Raw genomic sequence first — 17,779 nt, 5'->3', positions numbered from 1 at the left:
CTATAACATCTCAGGTAGACAGATTCCATCATGCATTTCTTGTTTTGGGTTTGTTACTATATCTGTATACACTTGGAATTTCTGCTTACAGCTTTGTGAGTGTCATTCTGATGCTTGTAAACATTTCAGGTTTGAAGTTAAACTGAAACTAAGAAACCAACATTGTAAGGAAATTTGAACTGTGTATGTACAATCATAAAAAGACCCCATTACTGCTACATTATACTGTGAAATCAACACTACACATATTATGTTGACATCCCAGACTTTTATTTTCTTCACAATTGATCACTGTATCATATTCACAACAGGAATTTCCATGAGGTGATTTGCCAAAGATGTGATTCAAGCAGTCTTGCCATATACAGTGTACTGCAGCCAGAAAATGGTGAATTTCTTCCTTTGTTTTCAGTGAAGGTCCTTTAGCGTCAGTGCTGGGAAATCTCAATGCTACAACATACAACGATGTTTTAGACAACTGAGACCTTTCAGCTTCTTTGCAGCAGCTTGTGTTTGGTCCTTTCCTGTTTCAACATGACAATGCGTCTGTACACGGAGAGGAAGTGGGTTTCGCAGTCTGGTGTGGAAGAACCTGACTGACCCACGCAGGGTCCTGACCTCAGCCCCACCCAACACCGTTTGGGATGAACTGGAACACAGACTGGAAGTCTGGTGGAAAGCCTTCACAGAGGACTGGATGGGTGGCCACTAGCCCACTGTTACAGCAGCAGATTAATGTCCATGGTTTTAAAATGACATATTTAACAACTACATTAGGGCGTCCACATACTTTTGACCACATATTGCACCAAGCGTGTGCTGATGTCTGTGGGTTAAAGACCTCAGACAGTTACTGACTGCGAAGGACTGATGTTAACTGGTCCATTTACCTTCTTATTAACCGTTAAAATGGCTGCATCGTTCATGTGATGTGAAACTAAATAAAAGCTGTCAGTCAGTGGGTTAGATAAGAAGACTGATAGTTAGCTTAGCTTCTTAGCATAAAGACTGGAAGCGTGGGGGAGCAGCTGACAGGTGGAAGAAAATCCACTAGGCTAGCTGTTCCCCCCTGTTTCCAGTCTTTATGCTAAGCTAAGCTAACCAGCGGCTGGCTCTAGCTCAGGGGTCGGAAACTTTAAATACTCAAAGAGCCATTTGGACCGAGTCCCACAGAAAACACCCAGAGCCACAGAACCCAGACATCTAAAATGAGAATAACACTGCATCTTTTTTTTTTTTTTACCTGCGTGCTATATATAAAAATTATAGTGTGTTGCATTTTTGAAATCAATGCGAAATATATATTTGCAAAATAATAGCCTATAGTTAAGCCTATAATTAAAATATTTATTTTACCTGGTTAATGTGATTTTTTGCTCCTGAACCTCAGCACATCACGACTGTAAGCTGTCGTTTGTCAAACTTTTCTTGGATTTATCCATCGTTTACCTGCCGGGGGTCGAAAAGCTCGGTAAATGTTGCCGCCGGGTGTCGCACGTCGGCGGTTGTGACGCATATTTTGAGCGACAAAAAAATAAAAACGTTTTATTTTAATGTTACAAGATCGGCATAATCTTAAAATTTAGAATTACATTAAAAAACGAACTAAGTAAAATAAAAATACATTTAAATTAAATACTCATTATTTATTCAAGTCACAGGGAGCTACAGCGGGTGAAAGAGCCAGATGCGGCTCTGCAGCCGCGGGTTGCCGGACCCCTGCTCTGGCTTAATAGTTAGCATACACTAAGAAGCAAAGAAGCATATTTCTCCAAATCTCATATGTACGCATTGAAATGCCTGTAAAAATTAATAACTCTGCATAATTATACATTTCGATTTGCTTAACCACATTTCAGTTTATGGTTTCTGTCCTGTAAAAAATCTGCAGCAGATTCTGGAGCATATTCTCATCTGTAGCGTGTAACACGACTCACTGTTGAACCTTACATCTCCAAACCAGCAGATAAACCAGGATGAGGCTCACAGGGATGAGTGTGAGGGTCATCACCACCGTGTGAGGTGCATCATCGAACACGCGCTCCCCAGTACAGCTGTGGAAGTAGGAGGAGTGGATCTGGATGAAGAAATCTTGAATGCTGGGGTTTGGATAATAGCAGCCAGTCAGTGCAGACAGCTGCTCCAAGCAATATGTCATGTCACTGTACGGTCTGTAACAGATGAAGAAACCATCGTATTAATGATGAGTCCAGAGACGATCACATTGATTCAAAGATTAGTTATCAAGCAAAAATCCTCACTCTCAGGCTCCAGCTTCTCAGATTCCTGCTTTAATCTGTTTTATATCATTGTAAATGAAACACCTTTGGGGTTTTTGAATTCTGATCTGGTCTGACATTCTGGCCACATTTTGACCTGACATTACCAGGGTCAAATACGAGGGAAGATAGTTTTCTCCTTAAGAAAACGACGATCATTTCCTAAGAAGGAAATGCTTTTTCTGAAACTGGATACCTCAGTACTGAAATGAAACTCTTCAGCTGGACCGTGAAGCGCTCAAACTGTGTGGCACATCTGCCTGTAACTAGAACTGAGACTGGTCGTGGTTAAACTACTTCCTGTTTGAACATAAACAGAGCAGAAATGACTGAATGGGCTGAAGGAAGAGACTATATAAGACACATGTAAACATGCATTTTACCCAGCTACACACTCAGGGTCCGGCCTCCTGCTTGACCCAGACTTGATGATGGAAATTTCCCAGTGCCAGTTACAACTGTTATGCACTTTCACACAAAGGCTACTCAGCTTTTTTCCACATTCATGTACTGAAGGTTTCTCATGTATATAATGCAAATAAGAAGATGTCTTTATGTTTTTTCTATTTTTTCTTTTTTTCTATTTTATTATATTTTCTGTTTGATTATTGGATTATAATATATATATATATATATATATATATATATATATATATCTTCTCTGTTAAATTTGTGTGTTTTTTTTCTTTTTGTCACTGCCAAACCTGTGAAAGAGGAAACCATCAAGACTCTGGTCTCACAACAAACTACACAAAATAAGTTTAATGACACAACCGGAAGAGTTATTAAGTTTGACATGGATGTGGACCAGTTCACCTTCATGGCAGCTACAGCCACTGTCTCTCTGTGTCTCTGTCTGTCTGCTCGCTGGTTTCTTTCTTCCTGATAGTTAAATGTCCCGCCGTGTGTGTTTCAGTGTGTGTTTAACTCATTGCGGTGTTGCTGTTGATGTGGATGGAGTTTGTGTTATATAAGTTACCGTTTTTGTTTTCGATGTGGACATCAGAGGTGAAGCAATCTGCAGATGTTAAATGTGTGAACAGATGAAAAAAGCAAAAACACTGAACTGTAGATATACTCCGTATGCCGTACCTGATGATATTTTCCAGGACACACCAGTTTTCTGGGCTCATTTTCAGCATTTCACTTTGAAAAGCTTCTCCACAAATAATGTGACTAAGGTTCACCAGCAGACCCTGATGGCACTGTCTGAATACGAACAAATTTTCCTGGTCCTGAAAATTTTCTGCAAAGTAAAGGAAAAATAAAATAAGTCTGATGGACACGAACTAACAGAGACACAAATATCAAATAACACCCCGGCTGGATGGAGTATTTCTTAGTTTTAGACAGTTTCTTTGAATTTCCTCCAATTTCATAAAGTTCTGAGCTAAATCAGTGGCCCACTCGTTCACGTTTCTGTATCTTAACTGTTACGGAAACAAAACCATAGTTTGATTGTGTTTCAGCTGCACAGTGAGAAATTACTTTCATACAGCAAAATATAAAGGCACTGATAAAGACGGGGGTTTCCTTTCCTTATGCAGAGGAGGGGGAGAAACTCACCATCCTCCTCCGCGATGATCTGAGATGTTTGGTTGTTTTGCAGTTCCTTCTCAATTTGACTCCTCTCATCTTTGTACAAAGTGGATGTCACGTTGTCTGGTTTCATCATATCTGCAGGAAAAAAAAACGTTTTCACTTTACTCAAGAAAAAAAACTCTCTGGTGAATAGATGATCTAGATGATGAGAGAATTTGTGGCATTCACCAGTTTTCTTGTTCTTAGAATTTACAAATGAAAATTCAGCTGAAATTATTATGAGTAATTAGTGACTAGCATTATTAACGTTTTAAGATAAAAAAAAATATTTGGTAGATTAACTGATAATGAAACTAATTCTTGGTCCAAGTCCTCAGAAAAATTCACATCAGTACAGATATTTCTCCACAGGGGAAAAAAAATTTGTTTGACTTATTAGAATTTTAGCATATTGAAATCTGCCTCAGGCTCCTTGTGCAGGTCTCGATCCAGAATCATCTTCTGTTATCACACACGCAGTATTTGTAGTTGTCACATCCCAACATTGTCTCCTGGAAATTACATTTCTATACAAATAAAAAGCAATCGCAAAATCCTTCTAATAGGAAACATAATCTCTGGCTGGATTGTGTTCAGAGACACTGCTGTCATGTCCAAATCTAACTACTTTGATAATCAATTAATCATTTGAGTCATTTTTCGAGCAGAAACAGTGAAACGATGCTCAGACTTCAGCCTCTCAGAGGGCAAGATGTGCTGCTTTTCTTACAGAAATCACTGTAAACTGAATATTTAATGGCAGGTCATTTGAAAATGTCACCTTTGGCTTATGGAGTTATGATGGCCTGCTATTATTTTTTATTTGTTTCATAGACTAAATGATTTAATTTAGCAACAGTTTTGAAAACGTATTATTTTTTAATGCCTAAATTCACTCCAGCTTCTGTTCCGGTTCTAAATTTGAAAATTTCTTTGTCTTTAATGGTGACAGACAGAATATTCTGAGTTTTTGGTCGGACAGAAGAAACAGAGTGAAGACGTCACCTTGGCCTCAGGGAAACTGTGTTGGACATTTTTACACAAGCAGGAGATGAAAAACCAAATGTCTTACTGTTGTTCGCGGTGGACACACTGAATGTTTGGTTCCCCTGTACTTTGTTCCGCTCTTCCTCTGTCATGTTGGCGGTTTGTGATTCCTCAGTACCTGCGTACACAGATTTTTAAAAAGCTCTTTAACGCCACATTTTAAAATCACAGCACAGTTTAAAAGAAAGACTCTCTGACCAGCCTTTTGTTTGCTGTTCTGTCTTTTTTCCTCCATCAGTCCCACACACTGCAAGAACAATGGGCACTCATGGAAACATATTGCAGGAAACCCCCCCCCCCCCCCCCCAACAAAAAAACCCCAAAAGAAACAAAACAGGAAATTCAAAAAGAGTAAAGCATTAATGAAATGTGTGTGTGGTCACATACATACCTATGATAAGAAGAGGGAAGAGCAGGTACAGGATCATGGTGGACAGCGGTGGGCAGCAGTAATGTCCGAGGCCAGTCTCTGACCTGGGATGGACTGAGAGCTGAGTGTGTTAGGACAGAAGCCCAACCCTCTTTATCCGAGCTGTGCTGGCTGTGTATGTGCATGCATGTGTGAGTGCGACGGTGACACGCACCTGATAAACAGGCTGAGTGACAGACGACGGCAGCAGATAAGGGACACATAAAAATCTAATCATAAATGAATGTGTGAAGATGGAGGATAGACAGAGAGAGAGAGAGAGAGAGAGAGAGAGAGAGATGACAGGACGCACAAGTTAAGGCAACAACTAATATTTATTGTCATTATTGACAGTCCCAGGTTTTGTCCAACCAACCATCAGTTGCTTTGAATAAACAGATTTGGATTTAGAATAAAAACTGTTCCTTTGGTCCATCGTTCGTCACACACCGATCTGAGCAAGGTTTAGTTTTCACTCGTTTCATACAAACTGCGTTTCAGTGTTTATCGTGTGCAGATGATTCCATCTGTAAATGAAGGGAGTGCCGTTATGTCCTCACTTATCTGTGCGGGTCTGCCAACATATACACACGATACTACAGCGTGTCCTAATTGAAACGGGACTGTGCTGTAATGTGGCCGAGGGCGGCACCACGGCCCAGTTTCCTGCTCCTCCTCAGATAGTCTGCGGAAAAGCTTTGAAGGGATTTCCTCCTTCACTTGACGGAGAAGTGAAGTGCAGAGAAGGCAGCTGCCTGGACAGAGACAGGGCTGGAGTCAGGAAGCTGGTGCAGTCTGAAAGATACCCTCTAAAACACACAACCACAGACACAGAATACCCCCCGAAAGAGCCAAACAACGTCCTGTGTTTTATGCAAAATTTCATACTGATTTACACAAATTTAGGTGAAAAATATGACACGAGTCTGTGAGAACGCATTGGCCTCACACAAACACGAAGAGAGAGAAAGCAACAGCTTCCTGTGCTTCGTAGTTTTTCAGCGTGCAGGATGTCAAAGCTTTTTGTGATGGTTTGTGTTTGTGTTCACCTCAGCCGTGGAGACAGGACGCCGTGTTCTGGCATTCACGGGTTTGTTGCATGTTAAAAGACATTCAGGGACATTGCTGGAATTCTGACCCGTCAAGGACGTTTAGCAACCAAATAACCGTACCCCGTATCGTATCATATATCACAGTGAAGCTGCTTAGTAGGGTATTCAGTAGACTGAAGGGTGATACAGTTTATGGTGTTATTTTTTTTTAAGAATCTACTAAAACACAAAACTGATTTTGCAGCAGAAGTCACGGACTGAACTGTGCATATAAATTAACAATTTAGAAATTTTGTTTGTGGGAGCTGGAAATATTGTGCAGAGCACAGTTTAAAACAAAAAGTCAGACACACTCCCTTCAATTGATGTTACTGATATCCACTTTTATTATGCATCTTCAGATGTGTTTAGACATTCAACATTCAAAGTTATACTTAGGTTTGTTTATGAATTACCACCTTAAAAACGCAGCATCACACAATCACCACTTAGACAAAATGTATTTTATACATTTACCTTTAAACCTCTCAGTAATTTAAATGTTGATTTGGTCTTTACTATTACAACTACTGACATTTATTATGATTATGATCATGATGATTATTTCCTCCGCTGGCCCTGATAAGAAACCATAGGAGAGTTTACAGCAGATAACACACAGACGAGTGCATAGAATCAAGTTAACACATCAGAGTGGCTCCGACATGTTGTAAACTACTACAGTGTGAATGCCTCTGTCACATACTGAGAAAGAAACCCGCCTTAAACAGATTACAAGCATGTGAAACTGCAGCCATAAGGAAAATACACTGTGACTGAAATATGACTGAATATATTCTGTATATTATCACAGCACTGTACTGTGAAAGTATTTTGGCTCGATACTTCCTCAGAGTACTTCTCCAAAATAATATCACTGTCACCAAATCAGCAGCGGCAGGGTCCCCGCGGTGCACGCGCCAGCTCGGCCCACAAACAGTATTTTAAAAAATAAATAAATAAAAAGCACCATGACATATTTAAACTGTAAATTAATATTTAGTGATAAATGTTTGAGCAAATGAATTACGTTGATCTGCCCAGACCTGTGCACATGCCGTTAGCTTTTCCTTTTTTTTTTTTTTAAAGTCATAAATAAAAAGAATCAAAGCTTCATCATTTGAACAAAGGCTCATTTTAATGTCTGTTTGCTTTTCTTGCGTCTGTATTTCTGGCACACAACACTGTTGGTTGTATTTCTGTGCTGGTGCAGAAGTTATCAGTAAAACTTTTACTTCACCCTTTAGTGATGAAACTTGAGCAGCTGGTCATTTGTATGTGATTTAGATCAAAGTCATGCGGTCGCCCACTCGAGCTGAAACATTTCTTTTCTCTTTTCTCTTCACACCTTCAGCTTCAGTCCAGTTTCAGAATTACACAGTCACACCTTAAGAAGCTAAAACTCACTGCACAGCTGCTTTTTAGTGAAGAATGCAGATAATAAAACTTGTCTTACCCCTCGGCCACTTTCAGCTGCCACACTTCGTGCCGGTTGTGCAAAGAAGTTTTCCTGAAGGAAGAAGAAGAAAGGTTTTTTTTTCTCCATCTTTAAATTGCAGGAAAAAAAAAGATAAATTATTTATTCCTAACTGTAGCTTTAAACATTTCTTTCACAATAACAGTACTTGGAAAGATTCCTCTTGTTCTTACTCACTTCTGCAAATTTTCATCAGCTGACTTAAAAACTGCTCTGTCACGCAAAAATGCTGTTTAGTGATTAAACGTTTTTGTTTGAAAATATATGTTTTGTACTGTTTTATTCAAACAACACTGAAAGCTTCACCTGTGTATTTTCCCTCTAACCCGTCACTAGAACTGAAGAAGTTTCTCAGATGAGACACGAAATGTCTTTGAAGCTTCAAACGAGAAGTCCAGTTCCCTTCACATCAACATTTAAAGTTCCCCTGAGAACTTTAAATGTTGATTTGATGAAGCTTCTGCTACAACTAGTGGCATTTATTACTATCATTATTATTATTTACAAAATAATAGTAATAATAATGATACAATACTATCTAATAATATTAAATAGTTATGAATATATTTGATGGAACAGCTGAAACCTTTAGGTCGATTGACAGAAAATTAATCTGCAGCTTTTTAAATATTTGATTAGTCTTTTAAGGAAAAGTGGTAAAAATGGTTTCAGCTTCTCATCGTCCCATTTAACAGTAAACTGAATGTCTTGGACTGATGGACAGACAAAATAAGACATGATTGTGAACATCCTTTTTTGACGCTTTTATAAAGTTCGTCATATCAGACGTTCAAACATTTTTAAAAATGTCTCTAAACAAAGGTTTGAACAAAATCTGTTTAAAAAGGAAAATATATTAAAATAATTAGAAAAACCAAATGTGAGGTGAATCACTCTAGGAGCCAATGACTATTCAAGCTTAATATACACAGGTTGAACAGTAAGGTCACTAGTTTCACATCAGTGTGAAATAACCACAAATAAACAAGTAAAGCAGGTGAAATCACAGGATAAGAAAAACCACAGTGGCTCAAGGATCGTCAACATGTCAGCCCAGCTGCCAACGTGCAAACAGATCTGCAACAACAGTTCACAGAAACCATCACACAGTTTTCTCCTGGTCTGCTGTCAACAAGCGAAGCAAACACTGTGGTTTGACGCTCGTCATCGTTAATGACTCTGCAGTGATCAGACTGTGAGAACTGATGCACAGGTGCTAATCAGGCACCTAGGCAAATTCAAACCACCTAAAACACACACACACACACACACACACACACACACACACACACACACACACACACACACACACACACACACACACACACTTCTGTATGTTGTTTTCAATTTACAATTATTTCACTGAATGGTTGATTTCTTTATCCTTTCCTTTTAGTTTCTGTTGTGCAAATAAAAGCAGCACTTCGCTCTCTGTACACCCGTCTGAGGCTTTTCATACCCCGCTGAACATTTCAGTAAACATGCTGCTTGGTAAAGGTGTCCCACATGCACTGGATTACAGAGGTCCTGTGAGGAGCTGTCATGATAAAGCAATTAATCTGTTAATTGATCAACAGAAAATCAACTATTTTCTTAATAAATTCAATAGTTTAAGTCATTTTCAAAGTAAAAACGCCAAATATTTAACAGCTCCAGCTGCTCAAATGTCAGAATTCACTGATTTTTCCATTGTTTGGACAAAAGACGTCAACTTAAGCTGTAGGACACTGGCAATTTTTTTTCTTTTACTGCTTTCATATGTGATACAGGCCATTGATTGTCACTACCCTTAAACCACTGGATGCCATTTACCAAAGCATCCTTCGATTCATTAGACTATCATACTATCATACAAAGTGAGCTCTAAGAAAAATAAAAGGTCAGGAGTTATTGCATTAGTTCACCTGTGTTTTCACTCAACATGCTCAGTGCAGCAACATCAGACACCAGGTCTCTAAAGTTCCTCATATCAGCTCTGAATAAAGAAACTGGTTTCCGGTACTTTGCACTTTACTGCAAAACAAAATGGAGTCAGAGACTCATCTCTCTGAGGGATTTTACAGTTGGACTTACTGATAATAATATGTGTGAATTTTGTAATTGGTGTGTCAGTGTCTCTCGGCTGCTGGTCGGACAAAACAAAGACTGTGAAGACATTATCTTGGGCTCTCAAAAGCTGTGTGACAATTTATAGATCAAATAACTAACTGATTAATCAAGAACATTATCAGCAGAGTAACTGATACTGAAAACGATTGTTAGTTGGGGCTGTTGTGTGAAGAAAAAATAAATCTTGATGGCAGTGTGACGTCTTACAGAAATAAAGCTTAGTTAAAACTTCCCCGTTGGGGAAGTTTGACTCATTGAGTTCAACTGTTATGCGACTCGATTGTCCCACAAACAATCACAACCACAAGTCAAGGAAAGGTTGTGAACTGGTTTAGGTACCAGTCAGCAGTCACACCCAGATTTTGTTCCCCAACTGAATCTACAGGATAATGTGTATTTCACTGAATTAAATCTGCTCTCAGATCAGATTTGTAAAAGGTAACACACACTGGAAAACGTGCTGTAGATCAAAAATGTGATTATAAATTTAAAAACCTTGGTGTTTGAGAGAGAGGATACACTGACAGTACATATACACACAGTATTGCTGCAGCAATGATAATGATAAACATCTGTTGACTGGTAGCAGAAACTGTTTGCAGATCAGGGTGCAGAAAAAAAACTTCTGTTGATCAAACTTCATACAGATCATAAATAACCCACATCACTCAGGGAAATGACAGCTCTGCAACAAGGCATGCATCGAACAAGTTTCATGCTCACATCCTTCAGTAACTCCTGATGATAAAAACAACCAACACGGGGGTATGGCAAGGTCAGCAAAACACAGAGCTGGTTTCATTGGCTGGAGGTGGTTAAGGCTTAGCCCGCAGGCTTGTTTTAAGAGTGCCTGCCTCTCAGATCTACCACAGAGACAGAAGGAGGACTTAGGACATGCCTAACACCACAAACAGCACAGGTAAGGTCACGAGATAAAGTCTGCAAAACCGAAATTAATATTTTATGCTTCTAGATTTGTAAATAAATGGAGTATGTATATGTAGTTAGAAAATATAGTAATTTCAAAATTTGTGAATCTTTCCTACATTTTTATGACTAAAAGTAATTTCTCGTTAATATGCATGTGAAAGTATGCGATTAATTATTAAAAATAGATCATTACTAACTGATTTAAATTATGAAACTGGCTCTTTGTCACTACAGATTAAGAAGCTAAACTGTGTGATGGTTGTGGTTCATCACAAATCAGAGCCACATATGCCTCAGTCATATGATTTGTGTCACATTTAAACGAAATTCATTTCAGCAGTCTGAGCACAACGCCCACCAATTCCAGTGTCGCACGCACAGCGGTGAAAAATGACTAACTCATTTTCAACCTGAGCCGCTGTTTCCTGATATTGCGATTTAATATGCAGCGTGAATTAATACAATACCAGGGAAAGCTACTGAATTTACAACAGGGCTCGACACTGTGACACTGACAGCTGATATCAAATGTTTTAAATTTTAAAATCTAAAAATTCTAAAAATTAATTGATTAGGTCTCATTGAAATGAGGAAAAACTGACAGCAAAAATAAATAAATTAGTTTTTTTTTTTTTTTAAATCTCTAAAATTCTTCAAAACCAGTACAAAGTGCCACCTAAAAACTTCTGGTCCAAATCTTGCCTTACGACCTTAGCACCCGAAAAAGACTGACATATTTTCATTCCATTCTTTTCACCACGTTTGTTCCAAAAGTGTGAACAGCCAGACGTCCAGGCAGATATTTGTCTTTGTGAATTTAGAGTAAAAAGAGCCTGTGACTGAGAAAAGGTACAAATATCTGGAAAGCATCAAAAGACTGAAGCGACCGATGAGTCAGAGCCTGAGTGGGAGCAGTGGTACACCACATATTGTCTTTAGAATAATAATGAACATTAAAATAAGCTGTTATTTACAAATATATCATAAATAATAGTGAACCAAGAATGAACCCCAGTGACACTCCTTTATCGATCAAGAGCCGATCAGTGGGATCAAACTTTCCGAGGTCAAAGAGCGCTGCCATGTTATTTATTTAAGCAGCTGTATCATACAATATTTTACACAAACCGCAGCTGGAACGCGGAGCTGAAAACCCACTGAAATCAATATGAGTCAAGCCTGATGCAAAAAGTGTTTGAAACTGCACAATAAAAATATTGCCTCGTAACTGCTCATGCGCGTGAAGGCGCTTTTCTCTTTAGCAGTTGGTAAAACACAATATATATATCTCAGCTGTCTAGCAGTTTGGGTTGTGGCTCATCAGAAAACATAAACCCTCCCACGACAAACCTCTGTTCTCTGTAAGGAGACGTTTCCTTTTTTCTTCAGCTTCCTGAGAAATATAAAAACAAATATCGCTTGTTTACTGGTCCAACTTCGAGGAAACCAACTTAAAACATGACTTCTGTTTGGGCCGAATTTACATTTAACGGCAAACTAAATTATTACTCTGTTCTTTACTGAGCTTAGAAAATTTCCATGGCACTAAATCACATTTAGTCTCAAACCTCGCTGTTTCAGAACCAGGATCAAAATCGGATTTCATGTGAAATGTGTTCTGTTTTTTTAAATAAACACACTGGATAAATCCCAATCACCCAGCACTGCTCTGCTCATCAGACTCTCTATAAAACGTTGTCCTCTTTACTATTGTTCCACTTACCTTCAGGGAAACTCCTCCATGTTTCTTTGTGCCATCAAGTTAAGAAGTTAGAAAAAAAAAACAGGTATTTTAAAGGAAAGAGCAGAATTTAATATTGTAAATAGCCTCAGGAGTGAGAGAGCCACACAGCGAATAATGAAATGACAAACCGTGATGGTGGAAACTGCCTATAAAGGCTGTTAGCACGCGACACTGACTGATCTGTAGACGTTCAAGCTACCCACGATTTCCCCTGTGCCAACGACCTGATGCCAGTCTCACGCAACCTGGTGCAAGATGACTAAAATATCACTGCTGCTTACTCAAACTGAGGAACATGGCTGCAGGTCCCACACTTTCAACCTGATTGTAGAGGAGCTGGTATTTCCTGATATCGTGACATGGGGTGCAGTATTCTACTAAAATCAACCCAGGCTTTATGCCCATAAGAACACTGCATGTTTTTGAGCAACAATTAGTCCTCACGCAAGTTGGTCTCAGCGTGACATTTTGCAGAAGCCCAGAATGACTCATGATAATTTGCTAAGTTGGTGTAAGCTCCAGAAGGTTTTTAATGTGCTGTCATCTCTTATTTGGCTCAAACTATTTCCCATAACTGCAACTTGTAACTGGATTTAAAACACAAGTCCTTGTGCAGCTCCTTAGATTTGACTTTTAGTCTTCCGCCATGTTTCAGCTGCACTGGATGACATTTGCTGACTTGTGTCTCCTGTTTCAAATGATGTGGGAAAACTAAAAATGGACCCGCAAGGATTGAAGTTGCCACGCACTGTAAACTGTTTCTCCCATCACTTCCCCTTGAAACTGATCTGCTGACAAATCTCTTCATGAACAGTATAAAAAAAAAAGGGATGAATAATCACAGCAAGATGGTATTTCTGTTCTGTGGTATGTTCAAATGGGAAACTTTTAACTGTTTCCAATTTTCTAAAAGTTTCCATTCACTATTTTTATTTTCAATTTTAAATCATCCTTCTCAGTGCAAGATAAATGATTTACTGGTCTTCTTCTTTCTCCCCAGCAGCAATGGAAAACGACTACTCTGATTATGAGTCAGGTTACTTCATGAACAGCTCAGTCTGGAATACCAGTAACAGCACAGACCCCAGTTATTACGACCCGTCCTCTGACTGGTGTGAGGCTGGTGAGCACGAGCTCACCATCAAAATGTTCCAGACCTGTGTCTTCTGCCTCATCTTCCTGCTGGGCGTGGTGGGAAACTGCCTGGTGATTGCGACCTTTGCCCTCTACCGCCGCCTCCGGCTTCGCTCCATGACCGACGTCTTCCTGTTCCACCTGGCGCTGGCCGACCTGCTCCTCCTGCTCACGCTGCCACTGCAGGCCGTCGACACACACCTGGGTTGGATCTTCTCCACGCCCCTCTGCAAGGCCACACGCGCCTGCTATGCTATCAACACCTACAGTGGGCTGCTGCTGCTGGCGTGCATCAGCGTGGACCGCTACCTGGTGGTGGCACGAGCCCAGGAGATGCTCCGGCTGCGCAGTCAGATCTTAAGAGGCGGGAAGCTGGCTGCTTTAGGTGTGTGGATCTTTGCGGTTCTCCTCAGCCTGCCTGAAATCCTCTTCTCTGGGGTGTCAGGGTTCGGCGAGGACGCCTACTGCGGCATGCTGAGGAGCGGGACAGTCAAAATGGCCACGAACGGAGCCATCATTGCTGTCTTCTGCCTGTCCCTCTTCATCATGGTGACATGCTACTCCTCGATTGCTCAAGTGCTGTGGGAAGGGAACGCGCATCGGCGAGGGAAGCAGTGGCATCGGCAGCGCACCTTGAAGCTGATGGTGGCCCTGGTGCTGGTGTTCCTCGTGTTCCAGCTGCCGTACACTGTGGTGCTGTCCCGCAAAATGGCGGGGCAGTTCTGCAACCTGCTGCTGGAGTATGTCACCTGCACCTTGGCGTTCACGCGCTGTTGCCTCAACCCCATCCTGTACGCCCTCGTGGGCGTGCGCTTCCGTAACGACGTGCTGAGGCTGGTCCATGATTTGGGCTGCGTGTGTGGGCTCCACTCGGTGCCACAGACAGTGAGCTCCACCTCCGTGTCCCCCTCCTCACCTGCTCTCACCGTGCTCTCAGCTTGCTCTCCAACACACCCCGAACGCAGTTACTCCAACAACGAACCGGTGATTCCCTGCAAGTTTCAGTTTCCAGGAACCAAATAATATTTTAGGACGTGCTCTGTGAACTTGCTGGGGACTTTGGATTGTTTACCTACAGGTAGCCTAACGTACAGTCACTGTGCAGAAGCAATGAACTGGAAAATGACAAGGAGTTGCAAACAAATGCATATCATTTTTAAGGCTGGGTATCACTGGTAAGTGTTCAACACCGGAGTCAATACGTTACTCACAGGCCTGTCTCCTTGTTTGTTAATGTAAATATTACATGTACAGATAGGCTTATGGGCTGATAGGCTTTTTCTCTACTGATTATCTTCAGAGTGTTGTTTGCATGTGATGTCTCTATATTATTCATTTGTTAAGCCAAATCCCCCAACTGTATATTTATTATAATGGCTGAATGACTACAGGCCCCTTTCCCCATTTATTTGAGGTCCCTTACTTAAAGATTTCCTCCTTGTAATTTGGGTTATTGGGATGTTGGAATATTTTTGGGACTAAACTTAGAAGCATGAAAAAGTCGAGGTCTGACAGTGCTGTCCACCAGTGTCCAAATTTATAAAAGATAAAACATCTGATCAACCAAAGCAGGAAAAAGACCTGACAAAGCACTGACCGCCAACATGCTGAAATACCCGTCGCTGTCCACACATTTTGTTGGTTCCTCAAAAAGTCTTGAGAGCTGAACCGCAACAGTCATCGTCAGTCACAATGTCACCGTGACCAGAAACAGTCACAGTAATAATAACACAGAACTGTCACATTTTATTTGTTTTTCGGCAATCTGGTGACAAAAAGCAGATGACCAAAAGTCACTTCAGCTTTTGATGCATCACTACAGATTTTCATAACGCAACCACAACCTCATGTGCAACCATAAACCCAGCAGTGTCACGTTTTTATTTCAAGGGCCTGAAGTTGCGTAGAATGTTTTCACACTGTTGGTCGTCAGTTAAAGCCTTTTGATTGTTTCCGCGTTGGCCTATTCAGATGAAGTGTGACTCAACAGCTCTGGTGGCTTTTCTCAGTCTGCAGCAGAATGACCGTGTGTCCTGTGCTGGACGCTCATATCCAGGTCAACATGGACAAATGCATGTATATGTTGCACGTGTGAGTGTGTTAGGGTCGACTTAGTTAACAGAAACGATTAAGATTCAGTAAATAGTTCTAACAGTGCACCAGTGGTTCATAAGCCGTCAGCAGAAGTTGGGTCACCTGTCGGTGTAGCTGATGTTTGCATCAGCTTTCAAGTCATTGCTTACATCCGCTGCTGCTCATTTACATACTGTACCATCTGAGGTTATTCACTGGACCTGAACAGCTGGAATTTCAATGAAAACTGGTAAAATGGGGATGTTTTATTTTTATTATTTAATTGTTAATTCTAAAAATGTTAAACTTGTTTTGATGTATAAACGTCTGTAAATAAACTCTGCTGTATATCAGTAATAAGTCAAAGACTCATCTTTCCACACAGGCAGCACTAACACACACACTAAAGTCACGTGCAGATAAACCATAAAATGTTTCCTCAGAGCACTTTTGTCATTTGTCTGAAAATTATTGTATCGGTCTTGAAATTTGAAGTTGTGGTGACAAAAATGCATTTCATATACCCCAACCCAGACTGCCAACCACACACACGCACGCACGCACGCACACACACACACGCATACACACACACACGCACGCACACACACACACTACTTCTCGCTTGCACAGGATACATGCTGCACACAGAAACTGCAAACCAACAACACGATCATGTGACTCAAGTCTAAACCCCCGCCCCCCCCTCATTTTCTTTTCTCTGCAGCTGTAATGCAGTGTTTTGACCACCAGGTGTCAGCCCGGAGCTTAAACCCTCGCCCTCTGAAGCTGCTCAGCGTTTCTCAGACTTATATGCACAAACACTGTGCCAGCACAAACTTCACCTTCTCCACTGACATGCACCATATACCGGCCTGGCCCCCGACCTCAGAAACACCCTGTGTACCAGATGCTTGGGTGTTCAAATGAACACACTCTGAAACAAATGGCAATCCAGTCTGGTCACCAGGGGTGGTGAAAAAAATTGATTAACAATTATATTTTGAATTGTTTATTAAAAAAACTGTGCTTTGCTTCATAGCGCATGCAGCAGCTAGATGCTAAAAGTGGTCAAATTTTAAGAATACATGTGGGGCAATGCACCATAAATGGATGTTTGGTAAACTAATGTACTTTGTCTGCTGTAAACAGCAGTGTTTACCTGGCCAACTCTGACCACTGAACATCCTGGAGCCCCATCACCTGTTTAACCTTAAATGTCAGATTGTGTATTTGTCAGACTATACTGTAGTATCAACTGCAGCAAATGTGAGAGTTATGAAGCTGTCTCAATTAATGCGCAAATCGTTTCAATATTTATGTATGCCTTATACTGTAAGGAAAATAACAACAAATAGATAAAATATATAAAAAAAGCTGTTGTGTGTATATTTACATATTCAAAGTCAAAGTCAACTTTATTGTCAAAACCATATGTACAGGTCATACACAGGTTTTGAAATTGCAGTACTCCCTAAGCCCACAGTGTTACAGTAAACAAAAGTAGTAAGATAAATAAATAAAGACAGTATAAACACACAGCTCCATCAACAATACACAACAGTATAAACATAACATTGACAATAGAGAAAAGACCTAGTTGAGAAGAAAGACTTGTAAATAATACAATTTATCATTTATTAAGGTTTGTCTGTTGATAAAAAGGAATTTTTTTCAAGAGCCCATATTACTTACAGATTCTCAGGCAGCCCAGTGCATGCTGGGATAGCTGCCTGAATCTTACATATCAATAAGTAAGTATAAGAAGCTGCTGTATGACTGCATGCACTATTAAATAAAGTCTATCTTCCTAAAACTGTGTGGAAAAGTATATTAACAGTATATTAATCCTATCAGGGGAGATGAAGCATCAACTGTGTTTCACTGTGTTACACTGGAACAGTGTGT

General features: G+C 40.3%; 2 protein-coding genes across 4 annotated transcripts; one reads left to right on the top strand and one right to left on the bottom strand.

Moving 5' to 3' along the window:
- Positions 1-248: 248 nt before the first annotated feature.
- On the bottom strand, positions 249-12,781 carry LOC121201352 (receptor activity-modifying protein 1-like). Of its 2 annotated transcripts, XM_041067156.1 has the most exons (7): positions 7,864-7,954; positions 5,492-5,546; positions 5,299-5,391; positions 4,933-5,025; positions 3,846-3,956; positions 3,372-3,525; positions 249-2,171 (listed from the first exon to the last, which is right to left on the bottom strand). In XM_041067156.1, exons 1-7 carry the CDS (start codon positions 7,951-7,953, stop codon positions 1,934-1,936), a joined length of 834 nt encoding a protein of 277 aa, XP_040923090.1. In that variant the 5' UTR covers position 7,954; the 3' UTR covers positions 249-1,933. The 2 variants fall into 2 exon arrangements, with proteins under 2 accessions (XP_040923090.1, XP_040923091.1); XM_041067157.1 differs by adding an exon at positions 12,647-12,781 and having other exon boundaries at positions 5,299-7,917.
- On the top strand, positions 10,812-16,225 carry ccr10 (chemokine (C-C motif) receptor 10). Of its 2 annotated transcripts, none has more exons than XM_041067151.1 (2): positions 10,812-10,912; positions 13,671-16,225. In XM_041067151.1, exons 1-2 carry the CDS (start codon positions 10,888-10,890, stop codon positions 14,822-14,824), a joined length of 1,179 nt encoding a protein of 392 aa, XP_040923085.1. In that variant the 5' UTR covers positions 10,812-10,887; the 3' UTR covers positions 14,825-16,225. The 2 variants fall into 2 exon arrangements, with proteins under 2 accessions (XP_040923085.1, XP_040923084.1); XM_041067150.1 differs by having other exon boundaries at positions 10,874-10,912; positions 13,668-16,225.
- The last annotated feature ends 1,554 nt before the right edge of the window (positions 16,226-17,779 follow it).

The sequence above is a fragment of the Toxotes jaculatrix genome, chromosome 21 (assembly GCF_017976425.1).
Source record: "Toxotes jaculatrix isolate fToxJac2 chromosome 21, fToxJac2.pri, whole genome shotgun sequence".
Taxonomy (NCBI): Eukaryota; Metazoa; Chordata; class Actinopteri; family Toxotidae; genus Toxotes; species Toxotes jaculatrix.
Note: the sequence above shows the minus strand (reverse complement) of the source record. Positions and strands in the feature narration are given on the sequence as shown.

Coding starts and splice junctions, on each gene's coding strand:
- LOC121201352 (XM_041067156.1), bottom strand. CDS start 7,953: ATGGAGAAAAAAAAACCTTTCTTCTTCTTCCTTCAGGAAAACTTCTTT. Junction 5,026..5,298: donor CTTCCCTCTTCTTATCATAG/GTATGTATGTGA, acceptor CTGTGTACGCAG/GTACTGAGGAATCACAAACC. Junction 2,172..3,371: donor GTCCTGGAAAATATCATCAG/GTACGGCATACG, acceptor CATCTGTTACAG/ACCGTACAGTGACATGACAT.
- ccr10 (XM_041067150.1), top strand. CDS start 10,888: ATGCCTAACACCACAAACAGCACAG. Junction 10,913..13,667: donor TAACACCACAAACAGCACAG/GTAAGGTCACGA, acceptor CTTTCTCCCCAG/CAGCAATGGAAAACGACTAC.